General features: G+C 37.0%; 1 protein-coding gene across 1 annotated transcript in view; it reads left to right on the top strand.

Moving 5' to 3' along the window:
- Positions 1–18,301, top strand: part of STX8 (syntaxin 8) — an 89,378-nt gene extending 71,077 nt beyond the window's left edge. Inside the window, exon 8 of the mRNA XM_015815200.1 lies at positions 16,899–18,301. Coding sequence (XP_015670686.1) covers positions 16,899–16,966 — 68 coding nt within the window. The 3' untranslated portion in view covers positions 16,967–18,301. The remainder of the gene's footprint in view (positions 1–16,898) is intronic.
- Positions 18,302–20,944: the final 2,643 nt, after the last annotated feature.

The raw sequence follows: 20,944 nt of genomic DNA, 5'->3' as shown, positions 1-20,944 counted from the left end.
TGTGTTCACAAAGTGACTGCAGCCCAATTTTGATATTTCTGGATGAGATTTATTTTTCTAAATCTGTTTCATTCTGATTTTAAACTAGGAATCCCAAAGCTAGTTTGATTGACTCAGTTTAGAAATTATTATTGTCATTCAACATTTATTAAGAAGCATGTAAACAAATGATAACAATTTGCACAGGCATATACCCTATGAGTAATGAATTTGGAGAAGGTAGTAGAATGAGGCAAAGAGAAGCAGCAGTATTAGGTGTATTGCTGATAGCTAGGCTATAGAATATGGGAAACATAGGGGCCGTTTTTAACCCTGTGGCAAGTTATAAGGAACTTTTTGGCTGTAGGATGTGCACCTGTGTCTTCCAAGTATTATGGAAGCTGTGACCCATTTTTGAACTATCATCTGGAAGCTGTTATGGAATGAATAGGGGTGAAGGAAGTAATTAGAAACCAGATGTCTTATCCCATCCAGAGTATGTAAGCCTGCTATTGAAAAATCAGAAATGTAGCCTAAGAATGTTCTTGCTTCTTAAATAGTAGTGTAAGCCAAATGTGTTTTCTTCAGTTATACTTGATGTTTAACAGAGGTGAATAGAACCATCATTCATATTTTGGTAATTTAAATATTTAGTTAAGGTAATGTAGCCTTTACAATACATCAGGAGGCTTTAGCTTAAATATAATGCCACAATAAAATAGTGCCCTGTACGATTATGTGTCTAAGATAATATACCTTCCAGAACATTTAATTTCATTTGCAGTACACATAGTTAAGTTCTTAAGAAAGTTTTTATATCATATGTTTTCTCTCTCTCTCTCTCTCTCTCTCTCTCTCTCTCTCTCTCTCTCTCTCTCTCTCTCTTTCTTTCTTTTTCTTTCTTTCTTTCTTCAGTGGAGGTATTTCCATTAAGAATTTTCTGTTGTAGGAATAATATAAAGAGTATGTTTAACTGTGAAGTGCCAATGTGTTTTTTGTGGTAGAATTGCAGTTATTCTTAGTTCTCTTTTACTGTATACGAGTACACAACAAATGTAATATAAATGTATATTCAAGGACCACACCCTTCTACTGCCACACTATATTATGCTGCCACATTATGCCATGGAGTATTTCTGGGAGGGATGAGCAAGGAACTCTGGTAGTATATTCTAGAACTAATTGCCATTTGCAGGATTCACAGAAATACATTACATAGGGACCTTACTTAAGGGCCGATTTCTTGGGTTTTCTTAAGAGATACATTGGTGAGATGAATTCAAAGATTGAAATTTCTATTGTGCAATTTTCTTGGTGAGCCAAATTTGAATAAATTTTTGGAACCCTACCAGGAACAGTAAGTAATGGTTGCTAACCCGTTTAGGTAGACTGGATCAAGAAATTGACTCAACAAGAATGCTAAAACTATTTTTATTGAGATTGGCTATAAATATAGAACATAGCTTGATTATACTATATTTCCTCCTCCTTCTTGTAATTCAGTGATTTGGGGAAGCATCTATACGAATTGCTCATCCTTCTCCAATGTAACTTGTTTTCTTATCATCACCTTCAGAAGGCAGATGAAATGGTCCTGTATATTTTTAGATTTTAGGGATATTCATAATTTGTCTTGGTTTACACAATCAGAAGCTTTTGTGTAATCAGCAAAAATATGCATCTCTTTTGGAATGCCATTGCCGTTTCCATTATCCATTACCTGTGAGCAATATGGATTTGGGTGTTCCTGTCTCATCTGAATCAGATTTATACACCTGGCATTTCTCATTCCATGTACCACTGAAGTCTAGATTACATAATCTTGAACATAATCTTACTGTTCTTATTATTAACATTATCTTCCTAGCATATGAGATATGAGTGGAATTATTACTTCCAATGACTTAGACCAGGGGTGTCAAACTGCCGGCCTGTGGGCCAGACGCGTCATCCAGAAGCCGCGCCCACCCCATTGCCGGCAATGGCAAAAACGTCCTGATATGTTGCGTGACGTCACGTGACGTTGCGAGTTTGACACCCCTGACTTAGCCACTATGCTTCTACTGAGGCAAGCTTTAACTTAACATTTGCCTTATTAATAGTCATAGCTGACTCTTGCTGAACTTGTGATGACCTACAATTCAAAGATAGTTTTCACAAATACTCTTACTGCCAAAAATAGTCAACCCAATAGCTAAATTTGGTTTCTTTATCTTAAGTGAAGAATGGCATTTTTCCAATTAAATTTTATTGCATAATTTTCAACCCATTTTTCTTTGCATGTGGCTCAGTTTTCCTTTTCTTATGTGTGTAAACTTCTAAAGAATACTCATTAAATACCAGGAAGTCCCGTGCAGTTAATGATTTAAGGAGGAAGGTGTGTCTGTGCATGTACATAGGCTGAATGGATAAAGGGGGTGCATCCTTTTTGCTCATTGAGCTGTTTACAAACTGGTATCCAAAGATACAAAGGAAGTATGTTTATCAGGTACTGTTGAAAATTTAACAACAGCAGCAAAATGATTTCATGGCAAAAGATATTCGGAAGTCAAATGGCACTAGGGAAAGGATTGGAAAATGAATGAGTCCAGTTTGGGGAAATCATCTTTGTAAGACTGTATTGGAGCAGAGGATACATTGCCATTTTTAAAAAAAGTTTAATTGGCACAATGGAGGAAAGTGATTTACGAGTCATGGGCTTTTGCTCTACTATTTCTTTTCAGCTATGCCTCTTATAAAAACAGAAAATGTCTCTTTGGATTAATAAACTTGTTCAAGAATTTGTGGAAGCACTGAGAAGAGGCATTGCTCAAGGAGAGTATATTGCAGTGCATTCCTGTCCAGATTTATATCCCCTTTACTGGCTTATTTACTGCTTGCTAGTGTCTTTTCTCAGAAAAACAAGACTATGTAATAATTTTTTATCATCAAGATTCTAATATTGTAATCCATTTTCATTGTGTCTGGAAGTCATGTGAGGCTTGCAGTTTTGTTTTTCATATGCCTAGATCTAGGTAGACTACCAAACAAACAAATAAATTTCACCATCTAGAATTTCATACAATAATTCACCATACTGCAACAGTCCCTACTATCCAATTTAAGGACATCATTTACAGATTTAATTTACTATGAGATCATTTAAGAGCATACTTTATGGAGACTCAATAATCAAATAATTGCAACATGGAAAACAATAATAAGAATCTATAATTAAATTCAATATATTTCTTTATAAAGACTAAATTTTAAAACAATTTCACAAAAGGTTCACTAACATGTTTTTAGTACTTTTTAAAGTTTTGATTAATTAGATACCAGGCATAATTCCTGGAAGTTGGCTCCAGAGGATTGGCCCTGGATAGGAAAAAGCTATCAGTCAAGTTTTGCTACAAAAAGATTCCAATTGTTTCTAATCAGACTTCTACAAAACTGGTGTCTTTTAATTTCCACGTATTTGCTGGTCTATGACCATAATAAAGATTGATTGAATTTCCACTTAAAGGTACTTAGTATTTAAAATCTTTATTAATTTGGAAGTAGCAGGAGGTGCATCTCATCTTTGCATTATATTAGCTAATCAACCCATGCACATAGAAGAATCCATGAATCCTGAACTCTGTTGTGTTGTCATGAATATTACCAATGTATGAATACATTTTTTTGTTTCAATGATGGAATTCGTTGTATGATATTTAGTTGAAAATGAAACACTCCATTGACAACAAGGCTGTTTGCAATTGAAGCTTTCTTACTTCAGAATTAAATTGATTTTTTCCATCTGTCATTTTGCCAGTTGAAGGATATTGGAAGCTCTCATAAAGGTTCTTGATTGTGGATTATCCAAATGTGGTTGATGAATGTTCAATGTCAGGAGCAGGGGATTTAGCGTATGAATTTCCCAGGGTTTGATAATCTTGTAGGGCAGCTGAGTGTGACTGCTTCCCCAATAATCTACTTAACTCAGTAGTTCCACCCTTCTATTGCCTTGTACGGAGAATGAGATTCCTAGATCTTTTGCATGATAAGTAACTTCAGACCCTAAGAGCCTTTGAAAGGGCAGCTGAGAGTTAATTGTGGCAGATTGAAGTAATGGCTTCCCATATTCACTCCTTAAGTGAAGACAAGAACTTGAAAAGCTTCCTTCAGTTAAGTACAGTAATGGCCTCACGGTATAATTCAACAGCCAAAATGTTATTAAAGCTTTTCAGATCCAGGGGAATGTGTTCTATGTTCCAAATTCATAGAATTTGCTTAAAGAACAGGATACGTTAGGTTTTGTTCTGATGCAGAAAAAATTAATAGATTTTTTTTAAATCTTTATACTCTCTTGAGGTTACTATCAACCTGTGGCCAAACTATATGATGATGATAATTTTATATCAAACCTCATATACAGTGCATTAAACCAGTCTATTATTAATATAGCTATAGATAAAAATGCACAATTTCATACACTATGGAATACGTACAACTGCTTTTTCCAATCTGATGTCCTATTGTGGACTAAAAAAATAACAAGATGATACAGAAGAAGTCATTTAAATGGGCTAGAGCAGTCATTATTCTCCATGCAAATACTTTTGTGAATTAAATTATGAACAAGCTAGTGCAACTTCATTCCAGGATACTGTTTTCCAACTGCAAGTCAAAGTCAGCCAAGTCGAAGAATTATATCAAAGGATATAACTAAATACTTCATTCACATGCAAATTAACTGCCATCCATAGTATCCTCACCCAAGTATGCATATAATTGACATGTCACTTCCCACATTTCCTGCACTAATAATAGAATAGCAGAGTTGGAAGGGATTTTGGAAATCTTCTAGTCCAACTCCATGCTTAGGCAGGAAACTTTATACCATTTCAGATAAAAGGTTGTTCAATCTCTTCTTAAAAACCTCCAGTGTTGGAGCATCCATAACTTCTTGGAGCAAGTCATTCCACTGATTAATTGTTCTTACTGTCAGGAAATTTCTCCTTAGTTCTAGATTGCTTCTCTCCTTAATTAGTTTCCATCTATTGCTTCTTATCCTACCTTCAGGTGCTGTGGAGAATAGATTGACGTCTTCTTCTTTGTGGCAACCCCTTAGATCAGATATGTCAAACTTGTGACATCACATGACGTCGGGACGGTTTTGACATTGCCAGCAATGGGGTGGGCGCGGCTTCCGGATGACGTGTCTGGCCCGCGGGCCGGCAATTTGACACCCCTGCCTTAGATATTGGAACACTGCTATTATGTCACCCCTAGTCCTTCTTTTAATTAAACTAGACATCCCAATTCCTGCAACCGTTCTTCATATGTTTTAGCCATCAGTGCCCTAATCATCATTGTTATACTTCTCTGCACTCTTTCCAGAATCTTGACATCTTTTTTATATCGTGATGACCAAAACTGGATGCAATATTCCAAGTGTGGTCTAACCAAGGCATTATAAAGTGGTATTAATACTTCATGTGATCTTGATTTTATTCCTGTATTAATATAGCTAGGACTGTGTTGGCTTTTTTGGCAGCTGCAGCACATTGCTAACTCATATTTAAGTGATTATCCACCAGGACAATCCTTTTTGAAGTTACTACTGTTGAGTCAGGTACCACATATTCTATATTGTGCATTTGATTTTTCTTGCCTAAATGTAAAGCCTTACTTTTCTTACTTTTCTCAACATTGAATTTCATTTTGTTAGATAGGGCCAGTATTCAAGTCTGTCAAAATCATTCTGAATCTTGAGCCTATCTTCTGGAGTACTGGCTATTCCTGTCAGTTTGGTATCATGTACAAATTTGATGAATTCCACTTGTATCCCCTCATCTAAGTAATTGATGGAGTTATTGAAGAGTACTGGGCCTAAGACAGAGCCGTGGGGTACCCACTGCATACTTCCCTCCATGTAGAGCAGTTCCATTAAGGACTACACGTTGAGTGCGATTAGTCAAACAGTTACAAATCCATTTGATAGTGATGCTGTCTAACCCACATTTTTTATCTTACCAAGCAGTAAGTTGTAGTCAACTTTATCAAATGTCTTACTTAAGTCCAAATAAATTATATCCACAGCATTTTGCTGTTCCGCTGATTTTGTCACTTTGTCAAAAAAATGCAGTAAGATTTGTCTGGAATGATGTTGCCTTCTGGTTATGACTTTGTTTGCCTCTAGGTGTTCACAGATTTGTTGTTTGATTATCTTTTCCAGAATCTTTCCAGGTATTGATGTCAGGCTGATAAATCTGTAATTTCCTGGATCCATTTTTTTCTAGTATAATGAAAAAAACCTAGCTTGGAGAACTCTCACACCATTCCCTGCGCTCAGTTGTTCAGTCCCTAGTCATCTCACGAGTGGAATACTGTCATGAGCTCTACATGGGGCTCCCCTCGAGGAGCATCCAGCAGCACAGGTAGTTTTGGGGGTCCCAAGAATGGCCCCTGTGGCACCACTGCTCTGTGCACTGCTCTGGTTACCAGTCTGCTTCCGGATGCAATTCAAGATGTTGATGATCACTTTAAAGCCCTTCATGGGATGGGTCCAGGTTACTTGAGGGACTGTCTCATGCCACTGGGAATGTCCGTACCACTTGTGCCAGCAAAGGAGGCATGCTGCGGGTTCCGTCAACTGTATTCCAGCTGATGGGATCCAGGAGTAGGGACTTCTTTGCTGTTGCTCCTGCCCTTTGAAATATCTTATCCCCCCCCTCAATATGAGGTTGGCCCCAACCCTCCTATCTTTTTGTAAGGGCCTAAAGACGTGGCTGTGCCAGTTGGCTTGGGGCTCCAGTGGGGGTTCAGCGCGGTGGAGGTGGTTGATTGAGTAATAACAGAACCCATCTCCCCTCCACTCCAGCTCTGCCCTCCCCGTGTGTTTTTGTTTTTAATATTTGTTTTTTAAAGTTTTTATGTTTTAGATTTTATGTAACTGTAAGCTGCCCAGAATTACTTTATGGTAAATAAATAAACACAACCCTGCACTGCATATATTCTCTACTATTGAAAGTAATTGAGATGCACAGTTATAAACAGCAATGATATCCTATTTTTATGGGATCTATACATTGTACTAGAGAACAATACCCACCCTATCTAAACATAGCAATAGTACTAGCACTTAGACTAGTACTTATATACCACCCCATAGTGCTTTACAGCACTCTCTGAGCAGTTTACAATATCAGCATATTTCCCCCAACAATTGGGGTCCTCATTTTACCAACCTTGGAAGGAGGGAAGGCTGAATCAGCCTTGAGTACAGTCAGGCTATGGGCAGAATTTGTCTGCAATACTGTGTTCTAACCACTGTGCCACCAGGGCTCCTCCTAATTCCTGTTTCAGCAGGGTTTTACATATTGGTCTTGATTGGTTCAATGAGTTAGCTAGTAAGAGACTATAGTTGAAGCATGCAAGCATTCAGGAATAAATCTGGAGAGTATTGTCCTTGGTTGTATATCATTCCATTGAGGTGACTTTTGTTGACAGCTGTTTTCTAGCGAATGAAAAATATTATATGTGGGCAGAAGAAAGGCAGTAGAGGCATCATTACTTAGGTAGCTGAAAGCCAGCAATGAAATGGCACTTCATAGCATTGTGTCCAGTTGTCAGATAACTCTCACTTGCCTGCCATGTAGAAAAGTAAGGAAAAGAGCCTAACAGATAAGACAATGAACTATCATTTGCCAGTTTGCAGATGATACAACAGTAGTGGGCCTTATTCAGGATGACAAGGTGGAAGCTTACCGCAAGGAGGTTGAAGGGTTGGTGAACTGGTTTTAAATAACGGAAAAACCAAAGAGATCATTGTTGATTTCAGAAAAGGCAGGCACAGCCACACTTCTCTGTGCATAAATGTTGATTTCAGAAAAGGCAGGCACAGCCACACATCTCTGTGGAGATGGTTACCAGCATCAAATTCCTGGGTGTGCAGCTAACGAGTAGGCTGACTTGGTCGCTCAACAGTGAGAAACTGGTGAACCGGGCACAGCAGCGCCTGCATTTTCTGCGTCGCATGAGAAAAGCACATCTTCCTTCCCCTGTCCTGATCACTTTCTACAGGGGGACAATCGAGAGCATCCTGTCATACAGCATCACAGTTTGGTTTGGAGGCATCACTGCTTCAGACAGGAAGGCGGTGCAGAGAGTGGTGAGAATGGCCGAAAAGATCATTGGCAGTNGACCTGTTTTCCTTGTTACCTTCTGGGAGGAGGCTTCGTGGTATCCGAAGCAGAACATCCAGATTCAGCCAGAGTTTCATTCCATACAGCATTAACCTTGCGAACTCTCAAGCTTCCTCCTTCCGTTATATATTCAAGATGGACAATATTTAATATTTATTTGCTACGTATACAGTATGTAGGGATGTGGGTCTATACATATGTTGTTCATAGTATGTTTAGGTGTGTGTCATGTATGTGTTTCACTTTGAGAGCGGGCAACTAAATTTCATTTTTGATGTGTGCCATTGTGCCCACAGTATAAAAATGACAATAAAGGTTATCTTATCTTATCTTATCTTTTTCCAGTAATATTGAAGGTTTATCTTTTGACAGTATTTAAACCAGAACCCCAAGTGGTAAATAATCCAGCCTTAAGGTTCAGCTAGGTTTTAGAAAAAGTAAATAATTGATATTAATATTCTAAATATATTAAAATATATTTAAAATATGGGACAACACCTGTTTTTGTTCCAAAAAAGCACAATAATAGGATGTTTAGGAATTCTTTCATTCTAAATGAACTATAAACTCAAATAATAACTACAGAGGTTCATTTACCAAGAACATGGAAATTCCAATCTGATTATTACAAGTTAAAAGAACCTCAAGAAGAGCACACACTGAAGTCTTTATAGCAATTGCTCATCAAGGATGACATGATGATTTTTGCACTACAGTGCAGTATATGGTTTCCTTCCCAGTCAGATGAGGTTGACAAAGGCTGCCCTATGCTGGCTTTTATATTGTGCTTCAGAAATTTGCTAATTGCTTAATTTTTTAAAGTTTCTTTATTTCTGCAAGAGCTGAGCAGCAAATTAATCTCTTCTTTTTCTAATGGAAAGCAGTTGCAGATTTAGAATGGCTGTTCCGTGCATTTATTCAAAGGCATGCATGCATACTTGATGCATTTGTTCAATGGCTTAAAACTCTACACTGAATTGAAGCATCCCAGTTTGCAGCCACATATCTAAATCAGTGCCCTCGTGCTGCTTTCTGCTGGGCATGCTGGACACTATAACATATCTTAAAACCAGTTTAAGTTAAATTGTTTCATTTTATATTATCAGCAATAATTTATAAGCCCCTGAGTGTTTACTATCTCTGGCTGGAATACTAATGCACCAGTTCATCCTTCTGAGATTGAACTTTACAGACTGACTCATATTTTGGAAAATAGTCATAATGACTTTTCAATTTGAACAAGTTTTCTTCAGCTAGCTTATATGTCCTAAGTGGTGTGACATCAGAAGCATTAAAATGGCTACTTATCTTGTAGGTAATTAAGAGATAGCTTTCTAAATCGTGACTTGAAAATACAGAATTTTCGCACTGTTTCTAAACATGGGACTCTGTGGAATGGGACAGATAATGCCAATGTACAAACGATGCAACTTCTATATTTCCATTGAATGTGATGATGTCGTTGCATAATCACAGAACTTATGTGATGATGTCAGGACACATATAATTTTGACATCATTGTGGCTTATTATGAATACTGGTAAATTATAGGTTAAATGCTAAATTTGGTTATATGCTAGATGAGTCTAATTTTCTCTGTATTTCTTAAAACCAAACATCATGAGAAATCATGATTTTTGTGAGAATATTGATATTTTTTCTTCCCAGTTCTAACTTGTCGTTCAAAAACAAAGCCTGCAGTTGAATTCTTCACATATAGTTTTTCGAATTGTGATTTATGATGTCAGAGGGGCTAAAAGCTTTTCATTTATTTATGATAACGCAACTATGATAGAAATAGATGTACCGAATGGTCCATGCTGAACTGTTTATTGCTGTGCTTGACAGCATAGTAGGATGCTGATGTATTTTGTTAAAAAAAACACCAGCCCAAGGGGATTTTTTTAGTATTTCAATAACATGGGGGCCATTTAAAGCAGGGGTCCCCAACCCCCGGTCTGTGGACCAGTACTGGGCCGTGGCATGGCAGCAACCAGGCCACACAAACAAGCAAAGCCCCATCCGCAAGATGCAGGCAGCACACAAAATCACGCCCCCTCCGGTTCGTGGAAAAACCTCTCTCCACGTAACTGGTCCCTGGTGCTCAAAAGGTTGGGGACCTCTGATTTAAAGGAATCGCTTTCTTAGATATGGAATGATCAAGAAGCCAAAGTGTTCCAGGGACCACAAGGCCCCAAAAGAATTAATCTTTGGAAGACAAACATCTGCTCTGGCATACTTTTTACTTTCGTTGTTTTCCCATTTTTAAAATTCTGCAGTGTTTCTCTGTTTTTTTCTTTTGTTGTGATGTAATGACAGGAGTTGGAAGGGCTAATGTCTAGCTGCTGACTATGTTTGAGGCCCAGACTTCATCACATATATACAAACACCAAGAAAGGGACTGCCAGCGTATGTGCTGGTGATCCCAGGCCTTTGTTCCTTTCCCCCAATGGCATGCATAGAGCAAGCTCTGGGCTTGCTTCCCTTCCTTCTGATTTTATGTTTTTCTCTGCATAGCCATGCTAGAGAAGTGTTTTTCTTCTAAACAGAAAGATTGGGTTAGAAATACAAAGCTAAGATAAAAGTTGGACAAATAATGTTCCAACTTTGGTCAAAGGAAACTGTTCTCTTGTTTGGAAAGACCTGCTGAATATGGAGTCTTTAACAACTCTGCTTCTCAGAAAGAAAACGAAATTCAACTTGGAAATATATATATACACACATATACATACACATATACATACATATACATATATATATACATACATACACACACACACATATACACACGTGCTTGTGTGTGTGTGTGTGTGTGTGTGTGTGTGTGTGGAGAGAGAGAGAAAGAGTGCACGCAAGTTTAACAATGATAGATGAGGGGAAACACTTATCTCATTTCCTTTCATTCAGTCAAATTGTGACTGTGGTTTGGGACCATGAACTCTGGGAATTATTTAATCATAGAGACAATAAACACTTTGAGTTGGAAATTCACTACACACTTTTTCTGATGGAATTTGACATGCAAGACATGTAAAATTCTCATTCTTTTTGCCTTACCAGCTATTCCCAGTGGATAAGAAGAAAAACAAAGACTTTTTTTTGCCCACAATCCATTGGAATTGTGGATACTTACAGTAAAGCTGTATTGTACCTGCACACATTAACATTGATCTTCATTCTTGTGTGGTAATTGCTTAAACACAAAATTTTAATGAAAGAAGTCAAGTATTCCCATTTGCCATTAGAAAATTTTTTATTAGGTCAAAATTGCCAACTCTAAATCTTAAAGCTTTAAGATTAAAGATTAAAGCTTCTCACACCTTTAGGTTATATATACCATGTCTAGCACAGTTACAGTTTTAAAATATATACAGGGGTGATTAAGCATCAAGAACAAATTTTATAATATGTAATTAATGTCGTTTGATTATAAAGTTGTTAGCTTTGAATAACATTGAAAAATAAATTACAGTAAAGCTATAATGAACCTATTGCATATATTGTGTGGTACTCTTAAAGCTTTCTACAGTGCATGACTTTAATCAAGATTTTGTGACTGTAGGCCAAGTTTTAACTCAGAAAATCAAAAAATGGTTTTAAGAGAGAATGTGTTTTAGGTGCCTGCATTTTTTTTGTTGTTGTTAAATAAATCCCAATGGCTTCAGGAGTGAGCGAACTTTGTGATGAATACAAAATAAGGTTATTACCAAGTTTTTAACATTGGAAAACTAATTGCATACCTACATCTTTTCTAGTAAGTTACATCTGACAAATTATTTTATGTTATATAGAATGGCCTGTCAGGGCTTAATTCCAAAAATGAAATCATGTTGGCTTTTTTTAAAAAAAATAGCTTTACAGATTTTCCCCCCCAGGATTTTATCATCTGGGCTGATATTTCCGTCATTTGTTACTGGATATTACATTTCTAATGTGTTCAATTTGAAGGCAAAAGGAGAAGGGGACGGCAGAGGATGAGATGGTTAGATAGTGTCATTGATGTAGTGGGAATGAGTTTGGCAGATTTGGAAGACAGTGGAAGACATGGAGACCTGGTGTGCTATGGTCCATGGGGTCACAAAGAGTTACACACAATTTAGTGACTGAACAAAAATGTTCAAATGGACATTATGGACATTAATAATAAGCGTTAATAATGATTATGACATGCCAGCTACCAAGTCATCTTTGACTCTTAGTGACCACATATGTAGATTTTCTTCATGATAATCTATCCCTAACCTGTTCTTTCAAGTCTCTCAGCGGTACATCAATACAAAATTTAAATCCAAAAAGTGAATGCTGTCTGCATTCCTTTTATCATAGATTTGACCCACTGTAACCTTGGTGCCAAAATTGTACTATATTATTTCTTAGATAGATTGCCATTTCTTTGCTTGAATGTCTAACGTATATTGTGTAAGCTTTCTTTTATTTGGATAAAAATCATTCATGAAGTTTTTTGGCAGAATGTTTGGAAATGATAGAAATCTGCAATACCACATGGGCTAATTTGAATTATACTCTGGGATGAATTAAGCTGTGGATTCTTTTGAAGATAATTGAATAAGAAACTGGGCAGAACTCAACTCTAATAAACTTGCAGATCTGATTCTCTGGAGATTTGACTTTATAGCCACTACGGTCATTTTGTATTTTCTCCTGTTCAATCATGTCCAGTTCTCAGCAATGTCTGGACAAGTCCATGCAGTTTTCTTGGCAAGGTTTTCCAGAAGTGGTTTGCCCTTGCCTTCTTCCTAGAGTTAAGAGAAAGTTACTGGTCACCCAGCTGGCTTTGTGCCTAAGACAGGATTAGAACACAAGGTCTCCCAGTTTCTAACCTGATGCTTCAATCACTGTACCAAACTGGCTGTCACATTTGTTGTAGTTCCTGAAAAATATAACTTTCTGAGTCTTCCACAACTTTCTGCAAGGCCTGCTCTTGAGTTTTGTTCATGGCGGCCATAACTCTTGATGGCAATCTTCAGAATCTAAATTTAAGATAACAGATAAAAGGGAGATCAGAAGCAATATTATGATTCTTCTTTGGGGCAAAGAGACCTTTGTGCAGCTAAAATATTCAGTACTAACACAGCACACAAACAAAAGAACCAGGTTGCCACAACATCTACAAAGATCTCTGAAAAAGTAGATGTTAGATCAAACAAGCCTTTACAAGCACAGTCACCCAAATAGATGTGATTTCAGGTTAAAGTGCTATGTAACAAACAACAAGCTGTCTGCACTTTTTCTACTTCCCATGAAAGTGGGAAAGTGGAATTTTACTTTGACAGCATCTCTTGACTGGTAGCAGACAGGACCAGGTGATTTAATCTTCAGGCACTTGGTTCTCTGAACAGCCTATGAATGTTGTCTTGCTCTGCGCTGAAAATGCAAAAGGTCTTTAAGAAAACTTAAATACGTTCTATGTTTAACCATAACAGACTAACAAATTGTTGTGATCATTTCCAAAAACATGCCCAGAAATTGTACTCTGTAACTCTCCAAGGAAGGATCTTCACTGAAGTGGAAATAAATGAATTTGTCTCAAAGGAACAAGGCCCTTTATTGTGTTTGCTGGAGGAAAACAAAACATAGCTGGTTTTCTGGAAACTCTTTTTTGTGATTTGAGGCTTTACCTGCAGAAAGCCGTTGTAACCAATTTCACTGTAACAGTTCTCACATTCTAGCTCTCCGTGCAAAGTAAACTTGTGCCTCCTTCCATCGTCATTCAAATTCAGCTTCTGCAAACTCAAGCCTTTTATGGATTGAAGCATGCATGACAGTAGTTTTGCCAGATATGGTTAGCGTCTTGGTTCTTTTTCGCTGGACCGATTTAACACGACAGACTTATCGAGTTACTTATAGGAAACCAATACTTGAGAGAGAACGGAAATGTGAAACAAGAGAATGAATGCTGTTTCTTCCAGTCTTTCCTTCATCAACTATTTCTGTTCTTCATTTGCAAGCAGACAAAAGCAGAATGATAAGGAGCGGCCTTGCCTGGTTCTCGGCAAGCTCCCGTCCAGCATGCAGAATCCCCTCACTCTCTCCTGCAGAACTGAGCGCCCTTTTGCGCTTGTTTAGGCATCTCACTCAGCCGTTCCAAAGGCCCTGAAAAAGCACCAAGAGAAGAACTCAGCAGCTTGGCAGGCTCTGCCTCTTGGAAACTTTGTAATGCAGGAGACAGTGCCCACCATTGTGCTGCCTTTCTGCCATGGATGGGAGTAAAACAAGCTTGAATGAGTGACTCATTTCAGGGGTACATTGATGTTTACATTTGTCTTGCAGGACTTTGCATATTTTCTTTGGAGGCCTAATTTCAGTCACCATGAGAGTAACTTCTTTTTTTATATATATACTGTTTTCTTTCATGACATGGATCTCATTTCTTCATCCATCCATTCAGACTAGCACAGCTTTTCCCTCTAGAGGCTTCCCTTCATCCCAGTGATGGATTTAAGCAGTTCTATCTCTCGTGCATTTGTTTGTGTGAATGTTCACAGAACCAAACTCCAGCCCATAATTGCTTTATGTGTTTTGGATAGCCCTCCTTCTCCTCTAAGAATTCTCTTAGCCAAGTAATTAAGTATGTTTTTGGTTTTGATCCATTGTGATGCTGTTGGGATTTTTATCTATTTTGTAAGGATTGGTTGTCTTTATTCAATCATTTTTTTAAAATATATTCTTCATTATTAGCTGGTCAGACACTTCAGAAATGAATGGCATCAAATATAGTAAGTAAATGGATTAACATAAATATAGCAATGAAAACGTAAATGAGCTAAAAGTTCGAGAAATGTTTTAAAAATCAGCACAGAGAAGCATATTGGAAAACCCACTATCAAAATATTTTTTCTTGACTAATACACTGTGCCCATTACAGTAGTACATATCAGAGAATTATCCACCAAACACAAACATATTTTTAGCATAAACAACATAATAAAAGAATGCCACAGGAATTGGAAATTGAATCTCATAAATCTTATTTTGACTCTCAATAATGGGCTGCAAACTAAATCAGACCAGGATCATGGGGAGACTGGGACTGGCAAGCTTTGCCTGAATTGTGTAGTTTTGTACAGTTATATTCCAATCAGTATCCTTGTTGCAAACACCTAAGTTTCCCAGATAGGGAAATTATTCCTTCTCACCTACCTCCGGTCTTCATTATTTATTTCCATTGGTGTTAAATAAAGATAGCTCCAATGTGTGTTAATGTCCTAGCTAACTCAGTGGATCAAGTAATATCAATGGGCACAATACTATTGAATCAGAAAGCTTGAGAGAGTGAGTTTATGAAATGATTGATTGATTTGATTTGATTTATACCTATAACTGGTTATAGACGTTTACTTTATCATGCTGGGTTTTTATGTCTTCTCTCCTTTTTATTTTTAAAGAAAGCTTTATTCTTAACTGGCGTTGGAGCAGGGGATTGTATCTTTAAAGAACTGTTATTTCAACATACCTAGGTTGTGTTGAGCTAATTTGCCTAAGACACGGATGTCAAATTCGATCGTGTCACATGACATATCGTGACATATCACATTTTTTGCCTTTGCGGAGCTGGGGTGGGCGTTTTTATACCCCTGGCCTAAGAGGAAAGTAAATTAATGTCAGCCAGATGGCTCTCTTCCTCCCAGTGGTTTAGTTTAGCTTAGAGATTCTCTGTCCCTGAGATCAGAGAAAAATAATGGCGACTGATCGAGTTTGCAAGTCAGGGATGAGCAATTATTTAGGGATTGGGAGCATTTTGGTGATTGAAAGCAAAATTTCATTTTGCCAAGTATTTTGGCAAAGTACTTTAACGGTGCTTTGACTATTATTCCTGGCCTTAGAAAAACTGTATCAAGCCAACTATATGGCTCAAGGTATAGCTTGTTTCCCCCCCCCCCTCAAAATGGTAGAAAATTGTATTGCAAGTTCATCTAAATATGAAACTCCGTAGTATGAAAACAAAACAAAAGGGAGATGGGCTTTTCAAAGTTGACCTATTTAATTTAAAATATTTAAAGAGGACGAATATGAAAGTGGATTCCATGCATTTTTTTAGGGAAGTTCTTCAGCCACTACATACAAAATTATTGCAATTAATAAACATATAACTAATAAACTATAACTAGGAATTATAGGTTTATTTAACAATTTCATGTGCATGTATTTATACTAATCTTAAATTGCATCTTTATGTAAAATTATAGAAATTGGGAGGGAGAGTACTTGCATTTTCCTGTGCCTGGGCAGAAAACCAGAAATGTTGAATTAATTTGTTAAATACTGAGAATTTTTTATGTGGTCTTTTGTGCATATATTCTTAAAATTGTGTGTGTGAATGTGTTAGACAAAGATTTTTTTATAAAACCTTATCTTCCATGCTTGTGTTTCTTCAGCAAAATTGAAATATACTTATTTCCCAAGCAGAATATAAAAGTCATTTTTTATTGTTATAATATTTTGGGATATAGGTTTCTACTTATATTTCATAAACCAAAGAAGAATAAAGAGTTAGCTAATAAAATTAAACCATACACTCATCAGTTGTCAAAATAGGCAACAAGCAGAAATGTCTTTGAAATGGCCCCAGAGAAAAATTGGTTGATTTGATAAAACTGAGAAATTAAATGTTAAGTTTTAGAAATAAATCCATTCTTCTCCAATGGAGTCTTCTTTAAAGTGTATTTATTTATGAGTTTTAAAATAATTACAAAAAATAATTAGTTTTATGTTTTTGGTTTCTTTCAGGAATGATGGTGGTGATCGTATTATTGCTGATTGCTATTGTGGTTGTTGCTGTGTGGCCTACAAAGTAATCAGAGATTATCTCATTTTGCAACTAAGTGTTAATAGTCATCTATAGCAAGGACTACCCCACTTTGTTTTTGGCATTGTCCATGGATAGCTGTTCTTACTCCAGTACAAAAGACAGATCCATGCTTGAGCTGCATAAAGGTTCTACAAAATTCTGTATAAAACTTTATATACTCAAGAACATAATTGGAAAAGAAATGACTCACCTGAACTAACTTCAAGACATAAATTGAAATTAATTTCAAAGAAACACTTTGTCTATAAATACTTATAATAGTACTAAGTGGAATTTTCTCTTAATCTGCAGTGTCTAATTAAAATATTAGCATTTTCTTTCTTACATTAGTCCCTTATTGCTGAAATATATGGTTCTTCCTGAGAGAATGTCAAAGATTCAAGAGAAACTGCCATCTTTGAAGGGGGAACATCTTTCAAATAAAAAAAAAAAAAAATCCACAAAAATCTTTGACTTGAGTCAGAGGGCAATTACTATTGTAAAATGGTAGCTATCAGATATATATTTTGGAAAGAGAAGATAAAGTTTCTGTCCAAAAATGTGGAATCAAACATATTGTATTATACCTGGGTTTCTTTTCTTTATCAAGGTATATTAATAGCAGGGAAGAAAAGGAATTACTGTAGATACCCAGAGTTTCAAAATGTGTTTTTTTTCCTATATATGTTCTGAAAGTAAATGAAAATGATTCTCTTAGCAGAATTGGCAGGAAAATGACTTTCCTTCTCTCTGTAACTTGCCCTGAATACTCAAAATCTACCCTGAAGGATTAGCAGAGCACATTTTGGAGAATTATGAGGGTTGCCAGGGAGACATCCTGTTGTATCAGCATCTTTTTATTTATGCAACACTGGATTAAATCCCAGTCATAATTATGTCCTGATATTGTTATTTTTGCTATGTATATATTGACATAATGGATAGTAAGGCAGTAAGACTGAATAGAAGCCATTTTAGATCTATAGGATTTCTTTTCTTATCTTGCATTTTACTTTATTTTGTACCCTTTCCTGCCGGGAATATTTAAAGCCTTTATCTGTGTTCTTGGATATCTAGGATTAATATCATTCTAGCCCATGCAGCGTTGATATATGTTGAATAATTCAGATTTGAGAAAATGTGCTAAGAGATCTGAAGATTTCAGAAGAAAACTATCTTAAGAGCCTTATCTACATCTCTAGTAAATGTCTAAAATTCTTTAATAGACTTTTTTTTAGTGTTATTTAGTGTTTCAGAGTAATTGGTCTTCCTCATGTTTGACTGAATAGAATTAAAGAGCCATTATTGAATATGATAAAGGTTCAATTTAAAAAAACACACAGATCAATATATTAATTAGAAAGATAGGATAAAAATCTGCAAATGAAATGTTTGACCAACTGGTATCAAAGACTGCTTTTTCTGTTGCCAGAGGTTTTTACCATAGGGGACCCATCACAAGAAGTTGTCTTTCAATTGTACAAGCAAAAATGCAAACTATCATAATATAATTAATTGTATTAGACATGGATATCCCAAAGGTGCTTTTCAAAAGGCAACTGGACTTTTCATGACCTGGATGATTGAGAATATCCATAAACATGGATATACTTGGTGATATCAATTAGAGCAATAGAACTATACATCACAACTGAATTTGTTTAAAAAAAGGAAAATTCTATTTTGGGATATATTAATAGCAGCAATAGAGTCTAGTTCCCAGGAAATAACCTGCTCACACTACTCTTCTTGGTCATTCTCCACTTGCAAAAGTATATCCATGCAAACTGCATTGAATTCAGAGGAGAAACCAAAGAAAACCAAGTCCCTTGAGGAACATTTAAGGGATCTGGGTTTGTGTAACCTGCAGAAGACCAAGGGGTCATATGATACTAGTTTGTAGTATTGGAAGAGTTGAGAAGAGAAAGGAGCAGACTTATTTATCTGTAAGTCAAGGCCAGAATCAATGGATAGAAGTTGCAGGGATATAGATTCAGCTTGTATATAAAAGGAATTTCCTGATGGTCAGAACTTCCAACTAATGCCATTGGTTGCTTTGTGTAGAAGTATAGTTCCCCTTCAACAGAAGTCTTCAAACTGAATCTCAAGTTGTCCCAATTATTTAGCACAGGGCTTTTCAACCAGTGGTATGGGTACCACCTGTGGTACATTGGCACCTGGCAGGTGGTATGCGACCATCCTAGAAAAATGGTAGCGGAGGAGGAGAATGAGCTGAACCGGTGGCAGCACCGCACAAGTCTGAGCGAGAGATGGCTGGAGCTGCAGGGTTGTTAGGGCTCAGTGGAAGCGCCAGGATCAGCGCCAGGCTCCAGCTGGAGCTCGGCACTGATCCTGGCGCTTCCACTGAGCCCAGAAGAAACGCCAATCAGCTGGAATGTTGCAGCATCTCCAGGGTCTTGTGATTTACATTCAGATGCTTGGCAACTGATTCATATTTATGACGGTCACAGTGTCCCAGGGTCATGTGAAGTGAGCAAAACCTGCTGCAACCACCCAGCAGACAGGGGGAATAAAAACCAAACATCCCCCCACCCCACCCCCACTGCCAATCCTCAACAGAAATGCTCACAACAATAAAAACCTCGAACAGGAGGAAGAGCGCCGCCGGGCGGGCAGGCAGGTGTCTTGCTCGGCTGTGGCTTAGGAGGCACTTTTTTCAGTGCCATTGTAAGTTCGAACAGTCACTAAGCGAACTGTTGTAAGTCGAGGACTACCTGTACTTCATCACTTTTTTCCTTTTTTTTTTTTTTTGATCAAGTTTTTGACACCTTGCTAGGCGACTGGTGGTACTCGGATATTGCCATATCCTAAAAGTGGTACAATGGGTGAAAAGGTTGAAAAGCCCTGATTTAGCAGATCCTTCACTGAGCCAAAGGATTAAACTAGGTGACTTATGAGGTCTTTCCAACTCTGTGGTGAAAATAAGAATCAGAGGAAGCAGCTTCCTTTTTACTGAAAGGTAAGAGGATCACTTTTCCACTGAAGAATTCTGATCACTTCAGTTTAGGTTTTCATTATTACTGGAGAAATACACTTCTGAAGCTGGAACAGGTTGGTTTTTTTTCTGTATTTATGAATTCTTTTGGAGCAAAAAGGGATCAGAGAGACTTGATAGCTTTTAGGTAACTCAAGCACAGAAAAGATTGGCTTATCCCCCAATCTTCAGCTAAAATTGATTAATGCTATTTTCCCAAGTGATAGTTCTCCTTGGAGAAAGATGTTTAAAACTATCTCCTTGCTGTGATGTGTGTCTCCTAAATTAAATGTTGAAAAGAAATAATGCATTTTATGGTGGAATATTTTTCTAATACCGGTAGCATGATAGATTTTTTAATAAAATTTTTAACATCATTGGTTCTTGAAATTACATATGTAAAGCTTTTAGATATTTTCACACCTTCCCATATTTTATATTCATTTTTATAACAATGCAGTAAATTTAGCCAAGCTGAGAGAAAAGCAGCTGAATCTCTTGTGTTGGAAATGAATTTTGAGCTAAAGACTTTCTGGATATTTGCTTGCAGAATTGGGAAACGCGGCACCTAGCTAATACCAACTGGCCTATCTGTCATATGGAGATTGAGCTAACTCTTTTTTCAGGTCAAATAAATAGTGTTTTTAAACTTAAAATGTGTATTGGATGAACAAATAAATCCAAATGAAATTGTGCAGACACATCATTTATACAGTATATATTGGAGTTACCACAGGGAGTTTGGCACAGTTTGGATGATAGAATCTGCTTCTCATCTAATTAAAGGAACTAGTTGCAAGTTAATAGTTGACTGGCTGTTTTCAGAAGAGGAGCTCATTTTCCCTCAAAGCTGAAAAGGAAGTGTTGCTTTGTTCATTCTGATGCAACCGAAGAAACTGCCATGAGTAGAAGTTTATAATAGTTTATTTGACAGTTGTCTGGATTTAGTCTTATCAAGTGGATTCTGCACTGTTACATGCTCCATCTGGT

The sequence above is a fragment of the Protobothrops mucrosquamatus genome, unplaced genomic scaffold, assembly GCF_001527695.2.
Source record: "Protobothrops mucrosquamatus isolate PMUCROS unplaced genomic scaffold, P.Mucros_1.0 scaffold325, whole genome shotgun sequence".
NCBI lineage: Eukaryota > Metazoa > Chordata > Lepidosauria > Squamata > Viperidae > Protobothrops > Protobothrops mucrosquamatus.
The sequence above is the reverse complement of the archived record's forward strand: the minus strand, read 5'-3'. Positions and strand labels throughout refer to the sequence as shown.